This window comes from Ammospiza caudacuta, chromosome 4 (genome assembly GCF_027887145.1).
Source record: "Ammospiza caudacuta isolate bAmmCau1 chromosome 4, bAmmCau1.pri, whole genome shotgun sequence".
In the NCBI taxonomy this organism is placed as follows: Eukaryota; Metazoa; Chordata; class Aves; order Passeriformes; family Passerellidae; genus Ammospiza; species Ammospiza caudacuta.
Genome location: NC_080596.1, coordinates 51982098 through 52004683, shown reverse-complemented (window position 1 = coordinate 52004683; position 22586 = coordinate 51982098). Strand labels below are relative to the sequence as shown.

General features: G+C 42.0%; 1 protein-coding gene across 2 annotated transcripts in view; it reads right to left on the bottom strand.

The window, feature by feature from the left end:
• TEC (tec protein tyrosine kinase) overlaps window positions 1-22133 on the bottom strand; it is a 44098-nt gene extending 21965 nt beyond the window's left edge. The window contains exon 1 of one of the 2 annotated variants that reach the window (XM_058803170.1): window positions 22078-22133. Coding sequence is in view for 1 of the 2 variants with exons in the window: in XM_058803169.1 (XP_058659152.1) it covers window positions 6290-6427 (138 nt within the window). In the remaining variant the exon portion in view is untranslated. Of the gene's footprint in view, window positions 1-6289; window positions 6501-22077 lie in introns of those variants that run through there. The other variant, XM_058803169.1, reaches the window with a different exon arrangement.
• Between the last annotated feature and the right edge of the window lie 453 nt (window positions 22134-22586).

The following is a 22586-nucleotide window of genomic DNA, read 5'->3' as shown; positions in this document are numbered from 1 at the left end:
AAAGATGCCAAAGCATAAAGAAATTTAATGTTCATAAGCTCATAGTCAGCTTCACATTCATGGTCAGTGCAAGCTGCAGTGGGATGGAAAGGTTAATTCAAGCATGCTGTGCCCTGTGTGGGAGGACAGTAACCAAACCACACACATCAGCACACTTTCAAACTAGAGAGTATCACTGATAAACAAGCTGAGTGACAGAGAAATATCATGGTGAAAGGGAACATTGCACAGGCTCAATATATATGAGGATACTAACAGTTTACACATTGACAAGGATTGATAAAATTATGACCAGATCTGCGTCACCTTTTGGAAGCACCACACTCATGAGAAACATCAATGTGAAAGTTTTCAAACCAACAAACTGGTAGGACATCTCACTTGCACAGACCAGCTCTTTTCAACTATTTCACTGCAAGAAGTACTCTAACACCTACACTTATTCTCTTTCCTTCATCGTGACGAATTTCCCTTGCCTAAAATGCCATCTACAGCAAAAACCTCTAGTCTGGTGGCACTTTTATGTTCAAGCAGGATGCCCTGCCAGTACTAGCTAGCTAAAACTTGTGTGCAGTAGGTGTTACTTGCTGTCATGGCTGTTCTGTAATGCAGCAGCAAGCCTGCCCCAGCTGAGGCCATCCAGCTGCCCAGTGAGAGACACCTTCTCACTGTGTGCTGAGAAAGGATTCACAGCAGCCAGACTCACTGGCACACAAGGAGAAAGCCAATAAACCACAAGAAGGTGGCCAAGCCTGATGGATGCAGTAGCTTGGATGCAATTTTTGTGTGGTCTTGGCTATCTCAAGAGGAATAAAGGATGCTGTTCTTTGCAGTCAGCCTCCAAAGGAGTGTGGGGGACACATGAACTGTGTGACACCAGCCATCAGGCATGCTGGTAAAATGAGTCCTCCTTTCCATTGTCCAGCTGATATTTACTGAAGTGTTTACAATTTCAGTGGGCTCCTAGATAAACACTTAAGGTTTGATTTTCCAAACAGACACAGATGAAAGTGAGAATGCACTGATCCTTTGAAAATAAACTCCAGGGAATTTTAAGTTGAATATTCAACATATGAGCTCACTTTTGACAGAAAATGGCTAAACTTACCTAGGGCCATGCATATGTGGTATTATTTCCACAAATGCCTCCTTGGAATTCAAACCTACCCTCCTACATTCAAGATGAAATTAGCAATTTGGAAAAAGTCATACTAAAATTTCAGCTAAATTTTTGCTGGTCAAAAATAAAGAAAGCCGTTCTGAATGAGATTTTTTTTAATCACTGCATGAAATATTTGATTTTCAAGCAAGTGAAATAATTTCAAAATTCCTTGAATTTGCTTATCAATTTAAAACTGACTAGTATGTTTTGATTTCTTGAAAGAAAATAGTTCAGGAAAATGACCAGAAGCACACCTGAAATGTTACCCTCAGTTTTCAAACCACACAAAATTGAAAAGAGATTTCCTAATAAAATATTTCATGCTTGTGTTTCCTCATTTGAAACAAACAAACACTGCCTTTGCTATACAACCAGATTATCCAGCAAAGTCACACTACAATCCATTACTCCAGCTGACACCAGTAAGAATAGTGCAGCAGCCCTCAAGAACAAGGGCCAGTTCGTGAAAAAATGCCACCACCTCCCACTTCAAACTAGTTACTACTGTCTACATAAATGTGTTTCAAGCTGGCTTGGTAAGTCTACCATACATGTTTGAGAACACTGTACATATCTCAAGTCTTTCTGACTGCAGCATAACCAGCAAGATGTACTTTATAGTACATCTCCATGCTCAGAATAGGAAGACATTTTACTTCTTCCCTATTTTTATACATTTGTGACCAGTACTCTGTGCTTAGAGACCAATGCAGTTATATTTTACTACAGTGAATTTTTGTCTTCATTGTAAATGGACCACATCACATTCAGATTTCAATAGCCACTTTTGCAGCATTAGGAAAAAATATAGAAAATACTCTTTCCAGTTGATAAACCATTAAGAGCTTCAAGAAACAACATCAGCTCAGCCTTTTCATTTGTTTATAATCATTGTTAGTCCAATATTGCACAATAGTGCAATGATGCCATTTCCCCATAATTCTCAGAATTTATGACCAAGAAAAAAAGACAAAACCAGAACACATCCCAGCTTAAACAGAATATTTCTCTTTTCTGACATTAAAAAGCTATCTCCATGACACTTAAGGCAGATTGGTTCCTGATGTATTTTTATTTTCAAGCTTCTTAATGTCCATCTTTTTAAAAAACCTAAAGGTGATACTTCTTCCACATTTTTTATCCAACAGCATCATGCCCAGAAGGTAATGAGTAAAAGCCAAGGTCCTATTGGCTTCCTATGCAAAATAAGTTTCCCATGGTATTAATCATAATTGTAGAGCTTTGCACAGGTGGCCCAAACCAGGATTCTCCTTCCTCAGGCTTCTGTGTTTTGAAACCAGTCTTGAAATGCAGCCTCTTCACTGATTCTGTAGCTGTGCTCCTTCACTAGCTCATGCACCTGCTCCATGACTTACAGCAGAGCAGTATCTTTAAGTGAATAAAGGGTATTTCTCCTTCTCATGGCAGCAGTGCAGTTCCAGCTACACTGCAGGCATGCACAGCCATCGTGCCATGGCAGGGGCCTGATCTGCTTGAAAGCATGTATAGAAAGATTTAAACCAGTAATAAGCAAGCTAAAACAAGATTTTAGCCTGTTGTTAGTAGTTATGTTTAGGAGATAATCATTTATTGCTCCAAGTAAGGTAAATGGGACTTTTTCAGGACACAGGAAAGGAAAAAACAGAGAAGTGTGATGTCTATATCGTGCAGTTTCTGTTCAAAGAGCCAGAGATGCTCCACTTCTGGCTGCACAGAACAATTAAATCTCTCAGCAGCATTTACATGAATACTATTTGCTGTGGTTGACTGCTTTTTGTTGTCATAAATGTTCCACTTCTGTCACCAGACATACAAAATATCTAATTCTGTCACTTTATTAATAATCCCAACCTGCCCACACTCTGAGTATTGACTAATCTGTTAACATGATTTACTTCAGTCTTGTTTTAAAAAAGAAGTGGTATGATTAGTCATGTGCCCACAAACCCTGGGTTTTTCTTGAACTCTCTCTACTGAACTTCCATAAAAGTTAAAATGGAAGAAAACAAGAAAATATTTCAGATTGGTCAACAATCAAACTGGGAATTGCACACTTGCCTAGAGGAGCAGAACTCAACCACCCTTGGCAGACTGCTACCACTGCAGTAGTGGGATTAAAATGAGGGTGTGAGATCCTCTTGGCTTGGGATTTCCATGCTTATTTTACCAATCTGGACCTTGAATACTGCCAAGCCCAAAATTAAATCAGTCTGTACCTATCCTTTCATCTGTCAAGTCTTTAAATTCAACCAGCATACACAGGAGTCACATTTATTTCAGCAACAAACCCCCAGTTATTCAGAGGGGGCAGAATTATCTTGATGGCTAATAACATTTTTCTCTTCATATAAATTAGCCAGAATATGCAGCTTACATATTTACAGCCACCACAATTGGCTTTAAAAAAACCCAAACAATAATCAAACCCACAAACACCTTTGCCATTAAAGTTCTCCAGAGACATTAAGGAATAACTGTGCCACAGAGATCTTAGTCTTACAGTTGTGGTTTTTTTTAAGAGATAAAAGTATTCAGTATGCCCTTTTAAGATCAGAGCTCACTATTTTCAGACAACATTGTTAATAAAATGCTGATTAATGTTTAAAAGAATCTAAAATGAGAGGAACAGTGAAAATGAAAATGGTTTGAGGTTGGAAAGTAATGCATTATGGCTGAGCCAGTCTAACAACCTGCTGATGTCAACACTTGGATCATCCTGTTCTCCTCCACCACCTGGCACAGCCTCTGGCACTTGTTAGGTCCTGCACCCAGTCATGCAGCGTGCTAACCCAGCAGAACACTAATCCAGCAAAAATAAAACCAGATCCAATATCTTTCTGCTGACCTAATTGCAGCCTTCCAGCACCCGAAGGGAGAAGGCAAGTAAGACAGAAACTGCTTCCAAGGGCAGGTAGTGACAGGACAGTGGGGAACGGCTTCCAACTAAGAGTAGGCTGAGATCAGATTTCTGGAAGTCATTCTTTACTGTAAGGGTGGTGAGGCACTGGAACAGGCTGCCCACAGAGGTGGTGGGTGCCCCTTCCCTAGAAGTGCTCTAGGTTGGATGGAGCTCTGAGAAATCTGGGCTAGTGGAAAGTATCTCTGCCCAGGGTCAGAGGGATTTGAACTGGATGAACTTCAAGGTCCCTCCTGACCCAGGCCATTCTATGATTCCATGGTTAGCAAATTTTTTCAGAGTAATATGGATTCCAAGAAGGACCAGTATGAAAGCATGCGAGTAGGGGAGTCTAGGAGGTCTAGGACAGGGATAAAATGGCCTTTTTCAGCAGCAAACTGATGGCATAGCATAGGCATAATGCATATTTTCAGCCCAACTGGCTGTATCTGAGGCAGAAATTTTTTAAGAAGTTACTGCATCCTCAGCTGATGGCACTATGGGCTGCCCTGTTCAATCTCACTGCAAATGAAACTGAGAGCTTAAACCCCCTCTCAGAGAGATCCACAAGTCAGTCTCCTGGAAAAGCATTTTAGCCAGAGGACATTAACCTGCAAGGCAAAGGGAAAACTGGAAGGGGAAGACTGGAAGAGGGGAAGCTGGAAATGGTAACTTCTTAAAGGGTGACAACTAGACCTGCAAAACCTGTTTGTCACATTTCTATTTGATCTGAATGTAAGACATGGGATAAGTAGGCAAGACATATTTCAGAGGACTTCCTAGCCCCCACCTCTTTATTCTCTAGGAGTGTGCAAAGAGGACAGAGCTGGGCTATTGCCAGCAGTGTCCAGTGACAGGGCCAGAGGCAGTGGGCACAAACTGAAAGACAAGAGGCTCCATCTGAACACCAGGAAACAATGTTGGTCTTTTTTTACTGTGAGGGTCACCGTGCCCTAGCACAAGTTGCCAAGCAAGGCTGGGAGGACTCCATCAGTGGAGATACTCAACAGCCAGCTGGACAGAGATATTTGACAGCCAGCTGGCTCTTGGCAACCAGCTCTGTGTGGCCCTGCTTGAATCAGACAGCCTCCAGAGGCCCCCTCCAGCCTCAGTCTGTGGTCTTGTTCTTAATCCCTGACTGTGTCCAAGCTACTTTCAGAGAACAAAGTGCTGTGAGCATCTTGCAGCGTGGTAAGTGAGCTCAATTCTGGTGCAACCATAACATCTGGCAGAGAAACATGCTTAGCAAGCCTTAGCTCTCCTCTACCCTCTTCTTTTAGCACAGGTAAGACAGCCAAGACAAGAGGTTGCAGGGTTCCCTCCATTAAGATTTATGTGTTAAATGGCTTCCCAAGGTATACAACATGTTTCACAAGCTACTGCAGTCATTTTAATCCTCTTCAGCATTGTGACAAACATGGAAAGTAGCCTCACTTAAGTGGAAAATCTCACCCCCAGCACTGAGGATATGACAGGGCAGATGATCTGGGGAAAAAATCTCACCCTGAGCACTGAGGATATGACAGGGCAGGTGACCTATACTCTGGGGGCAGGTGACCTTAAAGAAACTGAGTCTGAAGATTATTTGGAAAAATGCTGATCTGAGGATTTGCATGGTTTACACCAATGACTTTCTGAGTAACTGAATTTACACAGAAAGTGGTAGTCTGGATGAGTTGCTTGTATGGTCAAAGATAAACTGCTTCCAGCTTCATTTCAATCACCAGGCTGCATGATCCACTCTAATGGATCTTGTCTCTGCTGAACTTGGTCTGCAATGCACTACTCCTATCAAATGATCTTTCTCCTGTTCAAATGCAGGTAATTGTCAGATGTTAATGTAATGACCTTCACAGTACCCATGGCTACAAGAAACTGCAATTGCAACTTTTTCTACCTTTTCCCCAATTCATCATAGCAGTGCGATCTTTTATGTCTCTGGAGAGAGAAAGAAATCAGCTTTGATGACCACCTCTAAATACTGTTTTATGTCATTCCTGCCATCCTGGCTATACACTACTACTCCTATTGCGAATCAATTCACACTGACTGCCAGGTAAGTTACCTACAGCTCTGCCAGCTTGCATTATAAATAAGAGAAGTGCCAACTCATGTTCACAGCCACTAAAGACCATTTCCCTGATCAGCTCTTGATAGTATGACATACAGTAGGAAAAAAAGCCAGTGTGGTACAAGAGCAAAAAGGAACAAAGGCAATCTGTGTCTCCTACCTCCGCTCGACCTTCATAGTATGTTAGCATAGACTTTGTAAGCACAAAAAGCCTCTCTTTGTAGTTCAAGGGAGAAGTCCTCTTCTTCTGCTGCGATCTTTTTATCAAAATCTCTTGTAGGATAGTAGTCGTATTCATTTCAGCCACTTGTCAGCTCTCTTCTAGCCATTGAACATCAGTTCCTGTGAAGATGAGGAATAAAACATTACCAGATCTTAGGAGGATCACAGAATTGGAGACTTCTGTAACAAAAAGAGCTTCTACTTGTAAACGAAACTGCCTGAATATACAGAAAGCTGGAGCTCACATGGAAGTTTACAAAAGTTAATTATTAGACTAAAAAGTTCAGGCTTTGCTCAGCTGAGGGCTGCACTGGCACATTCCCAGGAAGCCCAAAGCTGTACGTGACTGGGATGAAATCAGGTACACTGCAGCCTGTGTCACAGAGAATACGGGTGAGAAGTCTGAAATGTGCTCCAGGCAAGCAGCAGTGCACAACTGCTCTGCACCTCAAACCTGTACAGAAGTTTCTAACCTGTATACAAGTTTTAATTGCTAATTTAATTTCAAATGCTAATTGTGCATGTACAAATGTCATTTGCAAAAGAGTTCTATACACAAAATTGAAGATCATAGAATCATAGAATATCCTGCATGGAAGAGACCTACAAGGATCAAGGATCTCCTGGCCCAGAACAGGACAGCCCCAAGCATCCCACCAATTATCCGAAAGCATGGTCCAAATGCTCCTTCAACTGTCAGGCTTGGTGCTGTGATCATTTCTCTGGGGAGCCTGTCCCAGTGCCAAACCATCTTCTAAGTGAAGAATATTTTTCTGATATCCAGCCTAAACCTCTCCTGACACAACTTCAGGCCATTCCCTTGGGTCCTGTCACTGGTCACAAGGGAGAAGAGATCAGTGTCTGCCCCTTCTCCTCCCCTCCCAAAAAAATTGCAACTGCAGTGAAGTCTCCCCTCAGCCTCCTCCAGACTGTACAGACCAAGTGTCCTCAGACATTCTTCATATGGATTCCCCTCTAGACCCTTCACCATCCTTGCTGCCCTCCTTTGGATGCTCCCCAATAGCTTAATTGTGGCACCCAAAACTGCCCACAATATTCAAGGTGAGGCTGCCCCAGCGCAGAGCAGAGCAGGACAATCCCCTCCCTTGCCTGGCTGGCCATGCTGTGCCTGATGCACCCAGGACACACCCATAGCCCTCCTGGCTGCCAGGGCACTGCTGGCTCATGTTCACCTTGTCATCAACCACGGCTCCCAGGTCTCTTTCCACAGTGCTGCTTTCCAGCCTCTCATTCCCCAGTCTATACACACAACCAGGGCTGTCCCGTGCCAGGTGCAGAATCCCCAATGTGCCCTTGTCAAACTTCAAATGGTTGATGATTGTGCGTCTCTCTAATCTGCAGGGCCTCTTTCTGCCCTTGAGGCAGTCCACAGCTACTCCCAATTTACTATTTTTGGAAAGCTCATTTAATATTCTTTCAATCCTGCATCCAAGTGTTTTATGAGGATGTTGAAGAATGCTGGGCCTAAAATGAAGCCCTGGAGAATTCCACTAATGATCAGTCATCAGCCTGATTAATCCCATTTACTACAACCCTTTGTACTTAACATGGATCAGTAGAAGTAATTTTGAAAATTTACCCCAATTTTATTAATGAAAATTTTTAGACAAATGATTGTTTAGAAGACAATTTTTAGACAAACGATTGTTTAGAAGAAATCAGTTTGAGAAAAAAGAACTTAAGCTTGTTTTTCAGAAACTGCTAAGCATATGCTTTCCAGCTTCTGTTGAGAAAGACTTCATGCTGACTATCAAAATCAAGCAATGGATTCACAGTTTTGGTCACTCAGTAATGTCAAGCTGCTTTAAGCTCTACATCATAACAGATACCTGCAGGACAAACTTAGGAGTCCATGAAAACCAGTGCACCCACAGCTGCTTTTTTTGCCAATCTGGCTTCAGGGTTCCGCCGTAGGAAATTTCTCTGTTCTTCACAATGATGCCAGCTTAAACACAGCTGATCTCCTCCCTCATCAACCCACCACTGTCCTGCCATGCCACCCTGCCTTGTGCAGGTGTTCCTCCTGCCAGGCTGGGAAGCAGGTTAGGGAAGGGATCCAAGCAGGATTTCATCATGCAGCACATGACACATTTCATCTGCCTGCACAGACACATTAAATGGAGTGCAAGGAGGCAGGAACGAAAGCTGTGGGAGAGGTTGTGCAGAAGCTGTCCCAGAAATCTTCCTCCCCACTCCCTTTTGCTTTGCTCCCTTTCTGCCAGCCCTGCCCATGGCACCACTTGCCCTCCCTGCCTGAAGCTGTGCTCCAAAGCCAGGAGAAGCTGCAGGCACAGACCTGGAGAGCAATTCAGGCTAGAGCAGCACGGCTGGAGCTGAAGCCACGGCTTGAAGAAGGAACAGCAGCATCTGCTGAAGCACCAGTGACTGAACAACCTCTCAGCTGTTTGGAGGGGGTGGGGGGATGACCCAAACCAAAGCCCTAGAGTAAAACAAAAAATAATTCATTCTTTACAGGGCTTGCTTTATGCACCTATTTGCTACTTAGAGTATTTCAGAATTCACTGGGGAAATGGCATGCACGTTTTTCTCCACAGGCAACATAACTTCAGCATGGACAAAACAGTACATTTCACAGAATTGTGGCAGAGAATCCTGAAAAACCACAAACCTCTTCACAACACTGCCTTACACTATACAATTTTTAATAAAATTAAATGTAAACAAACTCACTGTAGTGTGTCTCATTTTGTGAGCAATTGATGGCTGTCACAATACATGAAGTGACACTCTTGGCCTTCCAGTCCAGGGTCGATACTACTTTTCACTGCCTGGTTTGATCAGCTGAGCTGTCATAGCCCATACTGCTGCTATCTTAACAGCTGGAAGTAGCTGTTAACTGTTAACAGCTTTAAAATATCCTTTTCTTTCCTAGGAATACCTCTTCATATGTCAAAAAAAAAAAAAATCAGTGGTTTATGTTAGGATTTTAGTTGATTAGAGATTGGAAAAATACAAGGCTGTGGTTAATTCTAAGTCCTGCACCTGTAAGATAGTGTGTCTTTAGGCTTAGTTGTAGCATGATAAATAGTGAAAGAGACATGAGAAAAGAAGGATGTAACTCCTAAGGAATGGGGAAGAGCTGATGTTGTAGTGTATCCAATAGATGGTGCAAATTACAGAATATTCATGAGCTTATTACTTGCTGTATAAGTGTCTGATGCTCTCTTCAATAAACGGAGCTTGCTGAACACTCATATTGAGTGTCCGAGTTTTCCCTGCACCCAACAAATAGCTCATCCCCAACAAACGGATCATTCTGCAACAGGTTTAAATGAAACTACAAAATAAGACAAGGCTAGGATGCATAAGTAAAAGATGATGATTGGACTGCAAATGGTGATTATTATGAATAATCTACATTTTGTTATTTCTCTTCTTCTGAAATGCATACACATATATTTTGTTGGTAATCTGTCATATTGCATTCTGGGAAAAAGGCAGATCTTTAATAAGCAATTGTCTTGGATATGTTATTTAACTACTAAAGCTGACCAATTCTGTTTTATTGCCTTTCTAAAAATAAACTGGCAATCTTAAAGGTAATTGCAGAAGGAAGAATACTACCATAAAATGAAAATATAAACACTGTCCAAAAAAATTAAAATTCAGTATTAACTTTCAGACCAGCTTAATGCATACAAAACTTTAAGAGTTCCCATCACACGATCTCCCACTCAAAACAATTCTACTGTTCTCAACGTAAAAATTCTCTGTTTGTACTTAAGAAAAACATAATTATTATCCATCATATCTCTAGATCCCTAGAATGCTGCATTGCAGAGCACAAGAAGGATGCAAAGCTAACTATGATTTCAAATCTCAATACTGATAATGCTAATATATTTCATTTCTCTCTAAGTTACATTAACATGACACAAGAATTTAAAAAATCCTTTTGACAAAATCGGGGTTAAAAAATAAAAACATCAGTAAATGTCTGCTCTTGGTTGCTACACTGAATTATCTCTGCTATGAAGATTTCAGTAGATTAGAACCAGTTTCCCAGGTCACAAAATCAGCCTTTGAATCTGCATTTGGTCACAGAAACCTGCCTTATTTGGGGTTATTTCCAAGCCAATGGCTCTAGATACATTTCTGTTTGGCTCAGGATAAGTGAACCCTCACCTATTTTTCTGAAAGTTCTTTTTCAGAATAGCAATACTTCATCAAGAAGCCCGAGTAACAGCCACACTTACCTCTTAACAAACCCATATATCACAACTTTTCTTCATTAGAGTTTTAGACACTTCCTGCACATTTTCCCTGCCCCACTTCCCCCCAACCACTCCTTTGTTCCCAGACCAACCCTCGGAACACGAAGCTGTTCGCATGACACATTGTTATCTTGTTATAAACACCTGTGGGAGTTTCAGGCTGACACCCAATGTAAACTTTTCACCATGTGACTGGTGCCAAGGAATTGCCCTGTTCCCTGCCAACCATAGTTACACAATCACAAAGACAATCTAATTTGCAGAGATGCTGAAGACTCAGAATTACGGCAGAGATCAGAAAGAGTTACAGTTTCTCAGCTTTTCTGAGGGCAGAAAAACATCCTCAACTTTAAGTTTCAAAATATCTGCATCAGCTCAGGTTTCCCATCTTCCCATTGTACAATTATTAATCTGTACAGCCATGAAGTCACCATACACGTCCTCAAAACAAATGAAAACCGCTGTTCAGATGAGCCTTCTAAGTCAATATTGGTCCAAATGCACAAGGTACATCTTCACTTGTACACAGAGTTTCTTATGCATGCCACCTCTGCCAGTTTTCACTGGGGAAAACTGAGCCACCAAGTGATGTGGTAAACTCAGGTGTTGCAACACTACCCACCCCACACATCTTCTGGTTCCCACTCCCAGATTGTGTCTGTTTATTGAAACAATTAGTCACTGTAAGCCACCTGGACTGTAACACCTTCAACACGCAAAAAGTTGAAAAAATGTATGAAAATCCCAGCGCAAATTCTAGCGAGCAGAAAAGAGAAAGTGCATCCAGTCCGACCAGAGTTCCTCTCAGCCAAATGCAACAAGTAATTGTCACTTTTTAAGGCACAAATCTTTCCACCACACATAGTCATGGAGGGGCTCACAAGACAAAAACACATTCTGAAAAACATACTTATCACAATGATACAAAAGGAACACTAGGAGAAAATATTGGTAGCTGAAAAGAAAAATGAAAGCAAGGTAGAACAGTTTTCTGAGTTTCAACACCTCCTGATGGTAAAATGTCCCTAGGAATTTGTGTCCTTCATAGCAAAGTCTTAATGTTAAGCTGATGGTATCAAGGCAGACAATCCCTCTAAGGAATAAGCATCCTCAGCTTTCTGACTCGGATTTCATACATCGTGCACAACTGCTCTTTTTCAGATTTGGGACACATCAATCCAAACCCATGTCAACTCCAGATCTGGATACTTAACATTGAAAATGTACCTCCTAGGGCAGGAGACTGAAAAAAAAAAAAAAAATAGAATATTCACTACTTCCATTTTTGAAAGTATCAATCAAAATGTCAATTTTAAAAACCCAATTGGTACCTTGTAATCCCTCCTCAAATCTGTACATTTCAGAATATTTTTCCTCCATTTTAATCATTTCAGATCAGTTTGCTGACCAAGCTCTTATTGTGCAAATGTCTGCAGTGGGGCAAGTGAAAATGCAGCCCAGAGCTCCTCTGGGTAGAGAGCAGAAACAGTGCAGAAGGAACAAGGAAAGGAGAACTCCTTACCCTGTCTTTTTCTGCTGGAGCTTCTGTTGCTTTACCATGAAACCATGAACGGAGTTACATGTGAACATTTACATAAGTATCCAGCACAGGCTTATTTGAATAATTACAACTCAGTGTAGGCAAGGGTTGCAAAATATACTCTTGTATTGCCTTTTTGTCCCACATCTAAGGTTGCAAATTCAAACTCAAAATAATAAAATACAACTGTTATTAATCCCTGTTCAAAATTTCACAGAAATGCATTTCTGTAAATTTCACAGAAATGCAAATACAAAAGAAATATACTTCAGCGAAAATCTGTCATAATTTTAAAATTCAAGTTCAGGGGGAAATACTGTAATAATATACAAAATGTATCGTATCCAGAAAAAGGAGAAGTAAAGACATTAGGAAATATTTAGATTTACTTGATTAACTTTTTTCCCTTTTTTTTTTAACAGCAGACTCTCAGTAACCACTTCCACCACTTCCATCATATGCAAGTTTGGGGGTTTTTTTAACTGTGAGAAATGTAATTTGGGGGGACTAATTTCTAAGAGATTTCAAAATTATAGCCAAAGGTTTGCAAAAGCTTCGTTTCTCTTTGAAAATCAGCCAAACAACAAATGGCTAATTTTATATACACAATCAAACCCTGCAAAAATAAAATTTATATTTGCCTGTATGAAATTTAGGTTTAAAAGTAAACAGGCTAAGGGGCAACTCTGTGACAACTCTGGCTGGAGATTCTGAGACCATGTGATGCTGCAAAATATCCTTTATTCAGCTGAAAGGTACCCATGCACACACACAGAAGGAGCATTTTATCACAATCAGAACCAGTTTTCCAAAATTTCTTGGAAACAGGCTCACAACATTTTACAAAATAAATCATTTGTTTCCTTTTGGCATTCTAACTTAGGTAGTTGGGGTAAGTAAAGAAAACAATGATGACAAGTCATGGTCCCTCTTAGGGTCAGCTGGCATTGAGGTGTTTATCACACCAAACTGGAGCATCAACCATTGCAAAAGGGAAATGCACCCCAGAGAGGACACAGAACAGCTCAGGGAAATGGTAAGAGCACCAAAAGGGTTTCTTTTCCCCTTACAATGATGATTTAGTAGAACAGGCATGTCCAGGTCTCCAAGTCATTTATAAATTCAGCTGTTGCTCCTTACTGGGATTGCCTGCAAACCATACACTCCAGTTACTAAGTTATCCTTTCACAGCTTTAGAGGGCAACTTCTTCACAACTAAATTTTTCAGGAAATTTATGAAACAAGAATTACATTATTACCATCCATGATGAAGGAAATATGTTGACATGGGCATTTTCTACTTGAAATTATTTAGTACTAAGTTTGAGTTAGCAGCACTATGAGATGCCATACAAAAGATGAACTGATAATTTTTCACTATCCTCATCACCTTCTTATATTTTTATTCATTCCTCTAGAGCTGAGTACTTCTAATTGTTTTATTTTTCCCACAAAAAGCTCTGCAATATTTACAAATTTGCATTGACTATTTTGCCTTCAGTTTACTCAGAGCAAAACCCTCTATCATTTGTAATGTTCTCTGCTGCAAGACAAGCTGAAAATTAGTTTGGGACATGGGAAAGCAAGGCACAAAAAAAAAAGACTTTGAAACTTCAGTGTTTGATATTAACCCTGAAAAGGGAGACAGCAGATTTTCCTAGGTCTAGACTTTGTAACTCAGGTTTATTTTTATTCTAAATACCATGTATAAAGCAAAGTGAAAATAGCAAACAATTTTCCATTGTCATCCAGCAGGTTTTGCCCTCTATGGTGCTATCACCAGGACTTCAGGATGCTACAAGGTTTGACTGTAGCTGGCACAATGAGGCAGAGCATAAAGAGATTTGCTTAATTCATTTGTGCAGCATAAAGGTCTGGTGAAGAATATTGGCTTGGTTTACCTGTACAAATATAACTGACCCTCACCTGGCAGAGAAAAGGTAAAAGATAAAGGAAGAACAGGAAGGGAAGGACAGGTTCTGGACTGGGAAGAGGCATGTGGTGTACTGGTCCCTTTCACATGTTTATGAACCTTTGAAAGGAAACCATCTGCTTTATTCTGGCAAGTGTTTCCAAAATAAGATTAGAGAGGGAAGAGCTGACTCCAAAGTGGCATGGCACTGGTTTGGAGGAGCAGAAGCACCTCAAGAGCAGAGTGTATTTGCTTCACTTCCACACAGGCCAAGGCTACCCCGCCACCACCCCACTGGCTGGACACTCAGTAAAGCCGAGTGCTGCCTTGGCTTTTTCCAAAAATCCCCCGCTGATGAGAAGGGAAGAGAAACAGTAACACCCACTTTCTAAAGAAACAGGCAAAGATGAGATTTGGCAATGAAACTGAAAAAGAAATGGGTGATGCTTGTGCAAAAGATTTTCCTACTTCTCCAGGAAGCTGAAGGTTTAGAGGGGTGGAAAAATAAAAGCACTATTAAATCAGAGGTTGAACCTAACTCTGTTAAGGAATCCTAAAGCTCACTGTCAAGTAGGACAATTGCTTTTGTACACAAAACTGCAAGTATGAGAAAAAGAAATCAAATCTATAGGAAAGAAAAATATAAAAAGAAAATAGATCAACAGTGCCTGAGGGTATCCTTCTTTCCAGCTACCATAAAGGAGTCAACTTAATTGACTTTCTTCACAATTTGAACTTGTCTTCTCAAATGTTATACAATCTCAGATATGCATGTGATAGATTATACAAAAACAAGCTCAATTTATTTCAGCTGTTTTGACATGGTCTAACTAAAATACTGAAATACATACAAATTATGACTGTCTTTATGCACAGGGAATGACTAATACTTCCTCAGTTATTTCTCTTTCCAAACATTCCAAGACCTTTTTTCCCTAAACAACTGCTTGTTCTCCACCTACTAAAGAACTACTTGTTCTCCACATGCTAGACTCTGTGAAGCTACACAGTAAGAAATGCTTCAACAAACATGAGAACTTCTGCTGAAGACAAAGCTGAGAAGTTGACTCAGATGATGAACTACTGGGCCCATATCTCATGTCGACTAACGGATATATTTACCTTCAAAGTAATTATTTTGAGGTAGCATTATAAGGTCACTCGATAAATGTTGCCTTTTCACATCTACTGAGCAACTGACTAGTCCCACCTGACAGGGCTCAGTAGGTGTGAAAAAGCAACATTTATCTATATCTAAATAATATATCTAAAGTTACAGGTCAGAACTGCCTTCTGTGCAGGAAAAACCCAAGGCAGTGAGTGGGGAACAGAAAATATCCAAGTTCCATGTGTCACCTTTTCCCTATGTTGTTTTCACTAGGACACATCCCCTCTGCTACAAAACAAGTGCAGGAGATGGAACACGAAATGAACAACCATTTACATTTCAGCTGAGATGATGTTCTGCCCTTCCCCTGCGTGGCAAAGCAGTGGTGTTGGCAAGGTCAGCCTGCTTATCTTGTGATTCCAGACTCTCTTACCCTGATATGCTGGATAGGTGTGCTTATTTTGGCTGGGGTAGAGTTAACTTTCTTCACAGTGGCTAATATGGAGCTGTGTTTTGAAACTGTGCTGATCACAGTGTTGATAATATAGAGATGGCTTTGTTATTGCTGGGCAGTGCTTGCACAGAGCCAGGACCTTTTCTGCTTTTCACAGTGCCACACTGGCAAGGAGACTGGGGATGCAAGGGAAATTAGGAGAAGACACAGCAGGGACAGGTGACTCAAATGACCAAAGGGATGTTCCACACCAATGACATCACCTCAGTAGATAAAGTGGGGCAAAGAAGGAAGAAGGGGAGACATTTGGAGCTATGGCATTTGTCTTCCCAAGAAACTGCTTTGCATGTTGTAGACCAGCTTTCCTGGGAATGGCTGAACACCTGCCTACCCACAGGAAGTGGTGAAAGAAATCCTTGCTTTTACTTGCATTTCAGCCACTTGCTAATAAAGTCTCCTCATATAGAACTGAAAAGCCAGGCTGTGACCTTGAAGAATTTCTCCTTCACATAGAGTGCACCCTAAGCAACAAGGAATACCAAAGAACTTCAGCTTCATTCATGTCAATATATAAATATTAATTCAAGGGAAAAGTTTCTCACTGAATCTGAAAATAAACAGAACTGACACATGGCTGTGGTCTTGTGTTTTCCCTTTCCTCTGGTTAAGGCAAGGTAGTGAGCATCTCTAGCAAAGCAGCTTGTTATCTCTGCTCTTCTTGATATCAGATCTCAGATGCATTGAATTGTTTCAACTGTTGCAAGTTAAACAGGGAATTGGACTTGCACTTGTGAGGAGTCACAAGACATTTATGGTATTAAGGAACAGCATTCAGCTCAAACTCTTTGAGACATCATGCAACACAGTCATTAATGCTTCACAGTACCTTACTGCACTCTGCTTATCCATGGTGAGACACAAGGATATTGGAGAATCAACCAAACATCATCACAACATGGGCTACCATAATCCAGTCCCATTGAGGCCAAAATTACAAGAAGTAAAGCTAAGGCACTGCAAAGGTAAGATTTATGGTTAGGTCTCAGCTTTTCATGGGGAGTGCCTGCATCACACTGACTGTCAGAGTTAGTTTCAGGTTAAGAGATCCAGAAAAGTAACTAAACCAAATTGAGGGAATTTTGCTGCTTGCCCATGACTTTTACTTTTCCCTCAGAAAGTTGCAATCCCGTTCATGGTTGGAAAGAGTGCCTTGGTGGGAAGAGAAAGCTGCTGTGGTGGCAAAGAGGCTGCCTGCACAGAGCGATGGCCTCCTCCCACTGCTCTCACACTCCACAGCCTTTCACCATGCCATTCTCCCAAACGCCCTGCTGATAAAACAGACCCTCACAGTTCATCTGACACTCTGGAGTAAATATGTAAATATGTCTCCTTCCAACAACAGAACCTGCTATATTCAAGGACCACTGAGGATGACTGATTGCCAGCCTGCAGCTCTGAGGAGGAGGATGGTCCTCAAGGCTGACCACAACAAAGCAAACTGAAACAGTCCAACCAGCCATGGGCTGAATGAAACAGCAAAATCACATGTGGCTACATAATTAAACACGTAACAGATTAGGTGTAAGCAAGGAAAATTCAAGTTGCAATAGCAGTTTTGAACCAGCCACTCTTAATACTGGAGTGTTAGATCTCTTCATGTTAAAAAAATATTATTTTAAGCATCTTTTGGATACAGATTAGTAGAAATTCTAATTTCAAAAGATCCCAAAGTATATGTAAAATTATCAGTTTAGGAGATCTCTTTTGGGACAGAAAAAGGCCCACTCAGCTCAACTTACTTTGCACATCCCTTGAACTGGGTCACACAATTCAAAGCAGGAGAGTCCCCCCTCTTCTCCTCCTGCCATAGCACTGGAGACCACTGATGTGGCCTGCCACTTCAGCTAGGAAGAGATGCTCAGAATAAGAGTGGGGAGGCAGGGAAAACACACAGTTATTTTTTCTGCCAGGATATGGAGCTTGCCCTGTGATATAGGACATCCTGTAATTCACAGGACAAGTAGCAACCTTTAATATATTAATATATATATATATAAAGATAGATATATATATGAATATATATATGAATATATATATATTCAACTTAATTATAATTATCTCACCTACCCAGTAAACTAGCATAGTGAATCTGACAAGAGTTGTTCACAGGGCTGCCTAGGACAGATTTACAATGTTTAACTAAAATGAAGGAGCAGATATCACCTGGGTCTGATGGTGAGTTATGTGGCTATCTAGTGGAGGGAAAAAAAAAACAAAGACAACAAAGAGTACCTTTTTTTGTTTCATAAACATAAATGGCCAGGAGTTTGTCCCAGATTAGTGTACAGTGCACACTCTGGAAGTGCCCCTAGAAGGGCAGGGTCCCAGTGTTGTGGCCAGATCCTCTTTCAGAAGGAAGAATCCTGCTTCCTTTACTACCCAAAGCCATGCTTTTCTGCCCTACATTCAATTGAAAAGAAGGCCTAGATCTTACAAGTTAATCAGATCACAGCTTGCAATAGGCACAAGGCTGAACAAAACCCCTCCTCACAGGAAACTCAGCTGTGACCTACTTGAGCCTACATGAAGTTGTACCCTATGTGTGGCAAAGTGGCACCCATTCACATATCTGCTGATAAGAGAAATGGAAATGAGAAAAAGCAGGAGTGCCAAGAAAGCCTTTGCTCAGGTCCCACAGGCCTCAGCACACTACTTTTTTTTTCCTTTTTTCCTGCATTTGTTTAATGTTGCACAGGATTTTTACCTTAAGAGCTGAAAGAGAGTAACCCAGTTGGCAGCTTGCTGCTTTGCTTCAGCAGAGGAGGTGTGACTGCTAGCATGGCCAAACAATTCTCCTTCCCCTCACCAAAACCTGAGTCCCACAGCTGATGGGAAACAGCTCTTGTACATCAGCTGTTGGCCAGGCTCAGACTCGCCTGGAGCAACTCCTCTCTCTGCAGCAGGCTCCTGAAAACCCTGTCTCCTGCTCACACACAAAAGCAGGACCACACCACACTAAGCATGAGCTTTACTGAACTGCCCAGAATACAGGACAGCCATGCAACCAAGAGGTGTCTTTTCAGCAATATCATTTCCTCTTAAATGTTTGGGTATTGACCAAGCCCAAGACAACTTCTAGGTGATGTCATTCTTCCTAAGAAAGGTAAACCCTGCCCATGATGGACAGACCTACTCTCAGGAGACTTCTGTAATTCTTCCCAAGATTTCGTGACCCCATCTGAACACAGGGGCCACTTCACAGTACTTGTAAGAAACATCTCTCTCTCCATCCCACCTCCATACCCAGGACATACAGAAAGCTGCTCCCGTCCCCACAAAGCACCTTCTGCAATGAGACTGTTGTCACACTGGTATGTAGGTGCCTGTCTGTTTTTCAAGGTTTTAGCTCACATGTTGTTTTCCCTGACTCTGAATCATAGCCCATGGGGCTGAGCCAGGCCAGGGGATGACTGAGAACTGCCAGAGCTGTAATGGCCACAGGGCAGTGCTCAGTTCCCCAGTTCCTCTTCTGCCACACCAGACAAAGAGCAGACGTGTCCACCCAAACACTTGTTTCCTTCACTTGCACACTGTTTTCTTTCCTAATGCTTTTTCCTTTAGAAAATACACCTAGAAAAACAGACCAGAAGCAGGAGAGCAGAATGCTCCTCTGCCTGAGGGCTGGCAGAGCAAACCAGTGATTTGCTGCTAGAAGTAAACTGCTCCATTAACAAAAATACATTTCTTGAGACCTGGCTGACCTTTACTAAAACACTGGTGCAATTTCATGGGTTTCTGGAGAGTTGTGTCGCACTATATCAGTAATACCTCTAAGGCCTAGTGCTGGCATGAAGTCCTGGCCAGGAGAATTAGGGTAAATTGGGCTGATCCCTCTGCAGTAAGGAGCAGCCAGTGCAGTGAGAGTCTTTCCCTTGCACTTTGCATAATGGAGAAAGCTATGGCTATCAGCAGGTAATTTAATGAACTTCATCACTCTAATTTCCATGGTGCAGCAACTGACTGACCATTGCCAACACTTTCCAGACAAGGTACCTGTAATTCTGAGCAAATAGATGTATCTAGATAGTAATAAAAATATATGTAGCACAAATACAAAAATATATGATACATGTCCTTCAGGAGCACATATGTAATTAGAAATATAAAAGCTCCACCACCTCAGGCTTTCTTCATCATGCCAACCTGTACTCCACTATGTTTGAGTACTGTTTTCCATATTTTTCAGTTTTTATAGTTACTTATATTATTTCTGCAAGAGAGTCATTGTAGACTGCTACAACTGATTCTTTGCCATGCACAAATCTTCCTTTTCCAAAGAATAGTTCCAGGTTCAGCAGCAAGAAGGTAATAGGTTACTGAAAAAAAGTCAAACTAAGCAAAAGCAAAAAACATCTTAGACATCAATGGTTAACAAAGGCTAAAGACTGTTTTCCATGACCTTTGCATTGACAGCAGGCACCACAGACTCCTATTGTCTAAGAAACAGAAAAAGTTTTGCATATTTGAGGTATAAATATTTGTATGAAATTTACACTATTCTGCATCTTATCTTGGGCATCCAGTTTATTAGCTCACATAACACAGAGGTAATCAAATATACAACAAGTTGCACCTATATTTGGTGGGGGGGAAGACTTTTCTTGATGCTTCCAAGTAATTCTATTAAATTAACCAGTTCCCAATTATTTTAACTTCATTACAGGTTATCACATATGGTGCTTCTGAATACAATGTTGTTTCAGGGCAAGATAAAAAAATATGGAACTAATATTGTTTTATCAGCTCTATTATTTTTCTCTCTTTCTACCTACTGTAAACAGCCTAGTGGATACACTACAATGCCAAATCCACAATGCCTACAGCTAAGCATTAAAATGTGATTTAACTTAGGACATAGTTCAAACCACCTCACAGTAAATGGTTTTTAAATATTTCAAAGACTTTAAAAAGTCTATATTAACATTAAAAATAGGTGGTATTCCTACAAATTTAGAAGGGTTAATAAAAGCAGGGCTGGCAGTTGATAACCAGAGTTCCTTCAAGACAGAGGTATAACTGCCAGTATGGTTTTGATTTGCGCACCTATGAGATTATCTTATCAAGACAAAAAACATGCCAAACATAATCACGCTGCTCTGCTTTCAGTGGTTTCAGCAGGCAAGCTCACATAGAAATCAACCATTTGGTTCAAAATAATCAACCATTTGGTTCAAGATAAAATGTATCTCACAACAAATAAAACATAAATAAACCTCAGAGAAACATAAAGAATACCAGAGGAGAGTCTGATAGTAAATGTGCCCTTTCCTGCTGCAGTCCCCTTACAAACCATAACCACCAAATGACTGTAAGCAACTCCCTGTCCGGGAGCTACCTCCCCACGTACAAGAGCAGTACCCAGCAAACTAGACCAGGACACCTGAAGGGCCTCCTCTGCACAGGTGAAATGATCTGAGCAGCACAGCTGGTGTTGCCAGAAGGAAAGAAAAGCACGTGCTTTCTGATAGCTCAAAACACTTTAAACATTTATGTAACAGCAATAAGTAATAACCCATCTTCCAGTCTCTGAAGAGTTCTGAGAAACTGAACAAAACATCATCCTCTATCAAAGGTGAGACAGTCAGAATATCAGAAACACGTACGCTAAAATGAAAACAAAAGCTCCAGTAGCAGGTACTCACAAGACAGCTTTTTGCCTGCATTTCTACTACAGTCAGTTTTTCCATCTATAAAACCAATATGTATTTGACTCAAAAAACAACCCTGAGTATTTCAGATCAGCATCTGTCATTTCAAGCAAGGAGCTCACGGCCATTCTGGTACTAAAACTTCAGTTTACAGCATAAATAATTACCCGTTCCAAATTTTAAGGGTGCAGAAAGGAAGCCTGTGGAAAAGCACCACGCGAGTCTCGTCACCCACTGAACAAGCAGCAGGTGTGCTGTATCCCAGCACAAGGCTATGTAAGAGCATGCACTGCCAACAAAAGGTAACTCCGTGTGGGACAGAAAGCAGGAGGAATTATTAGGATAACTGAACTCAAAAGAAGGCAATTCTTCCCACGAGACGAGGCAAAACAGTCTTAGCAAAGCACACTGGTTGCATGGAGCTAAGATTCAGAGAAGAAAGTCACATAAAGAAATACTCATCAGTGTTGCCTTTCAAATGGACTTGGCAGCCTGGGCCACAGCCCCTTTATATCACACAGTTAGAGCAATTTTAAGCAAAGGTTTCAAAGCCGGCTTTTGTCACCGCTCCCGCTTAGGGCTGCTGTGACACCTGTGCTCCGAGGCAGCAGCCCCTCGGCCCCGGCGGTGCCGCACGCCCTGGGGCTCGGAGCGGTGGCCGGGGGGCTCCGTGTGCCGGCCCCCGGCAGGGCCCGGCGCTGGGGCAGCCCCGCTCCCTCAGCGGGCCGGCACCCCCGGCCGGCCTCACCTGCTCTACCTGCGTGTCCCGGCCGCCGTCGCGGAAGGAGTCCGGGCGCCGGCGGCGTGGAGGGCGGCGGAAGGAGGGAGGGAGGAAGGGAGAGAGGCACCGCACTGCCTCGCTCCGGCCCGGGAAGGCGGCACCTCCTCCTCCTCCTCCTCCGCCCGCCGAGCGCGGCTCCCCACGGAGGAAGCAGCGGGGGCAACCCGGGGCGGGTGCGGCGCTGCGAGAGGCTGAACTGAACTGAGGTGTCCCACGCCCACCAGATCCGTCGGGAGCTCCCTCGAATCCCGTCCGAGAAGTACAAGAAAAAGGCAAATTACGTAGTTCGGAGCAAGTTGCAAACGCTCCCTCAAAATATATGTTCTTGGCCCCAGCTGGCTGTAAATTGTGTGAAAGTTGTGCTTTGACTACAGCATTTCTCTTACCAAACCACGGGGAGGATGAGCGCTCGCAGGGCTCCAGGCTGGGCCGTGCGGTGGTAGTGGGCACAGCATTCCCCCATCCCCAATGGGCTG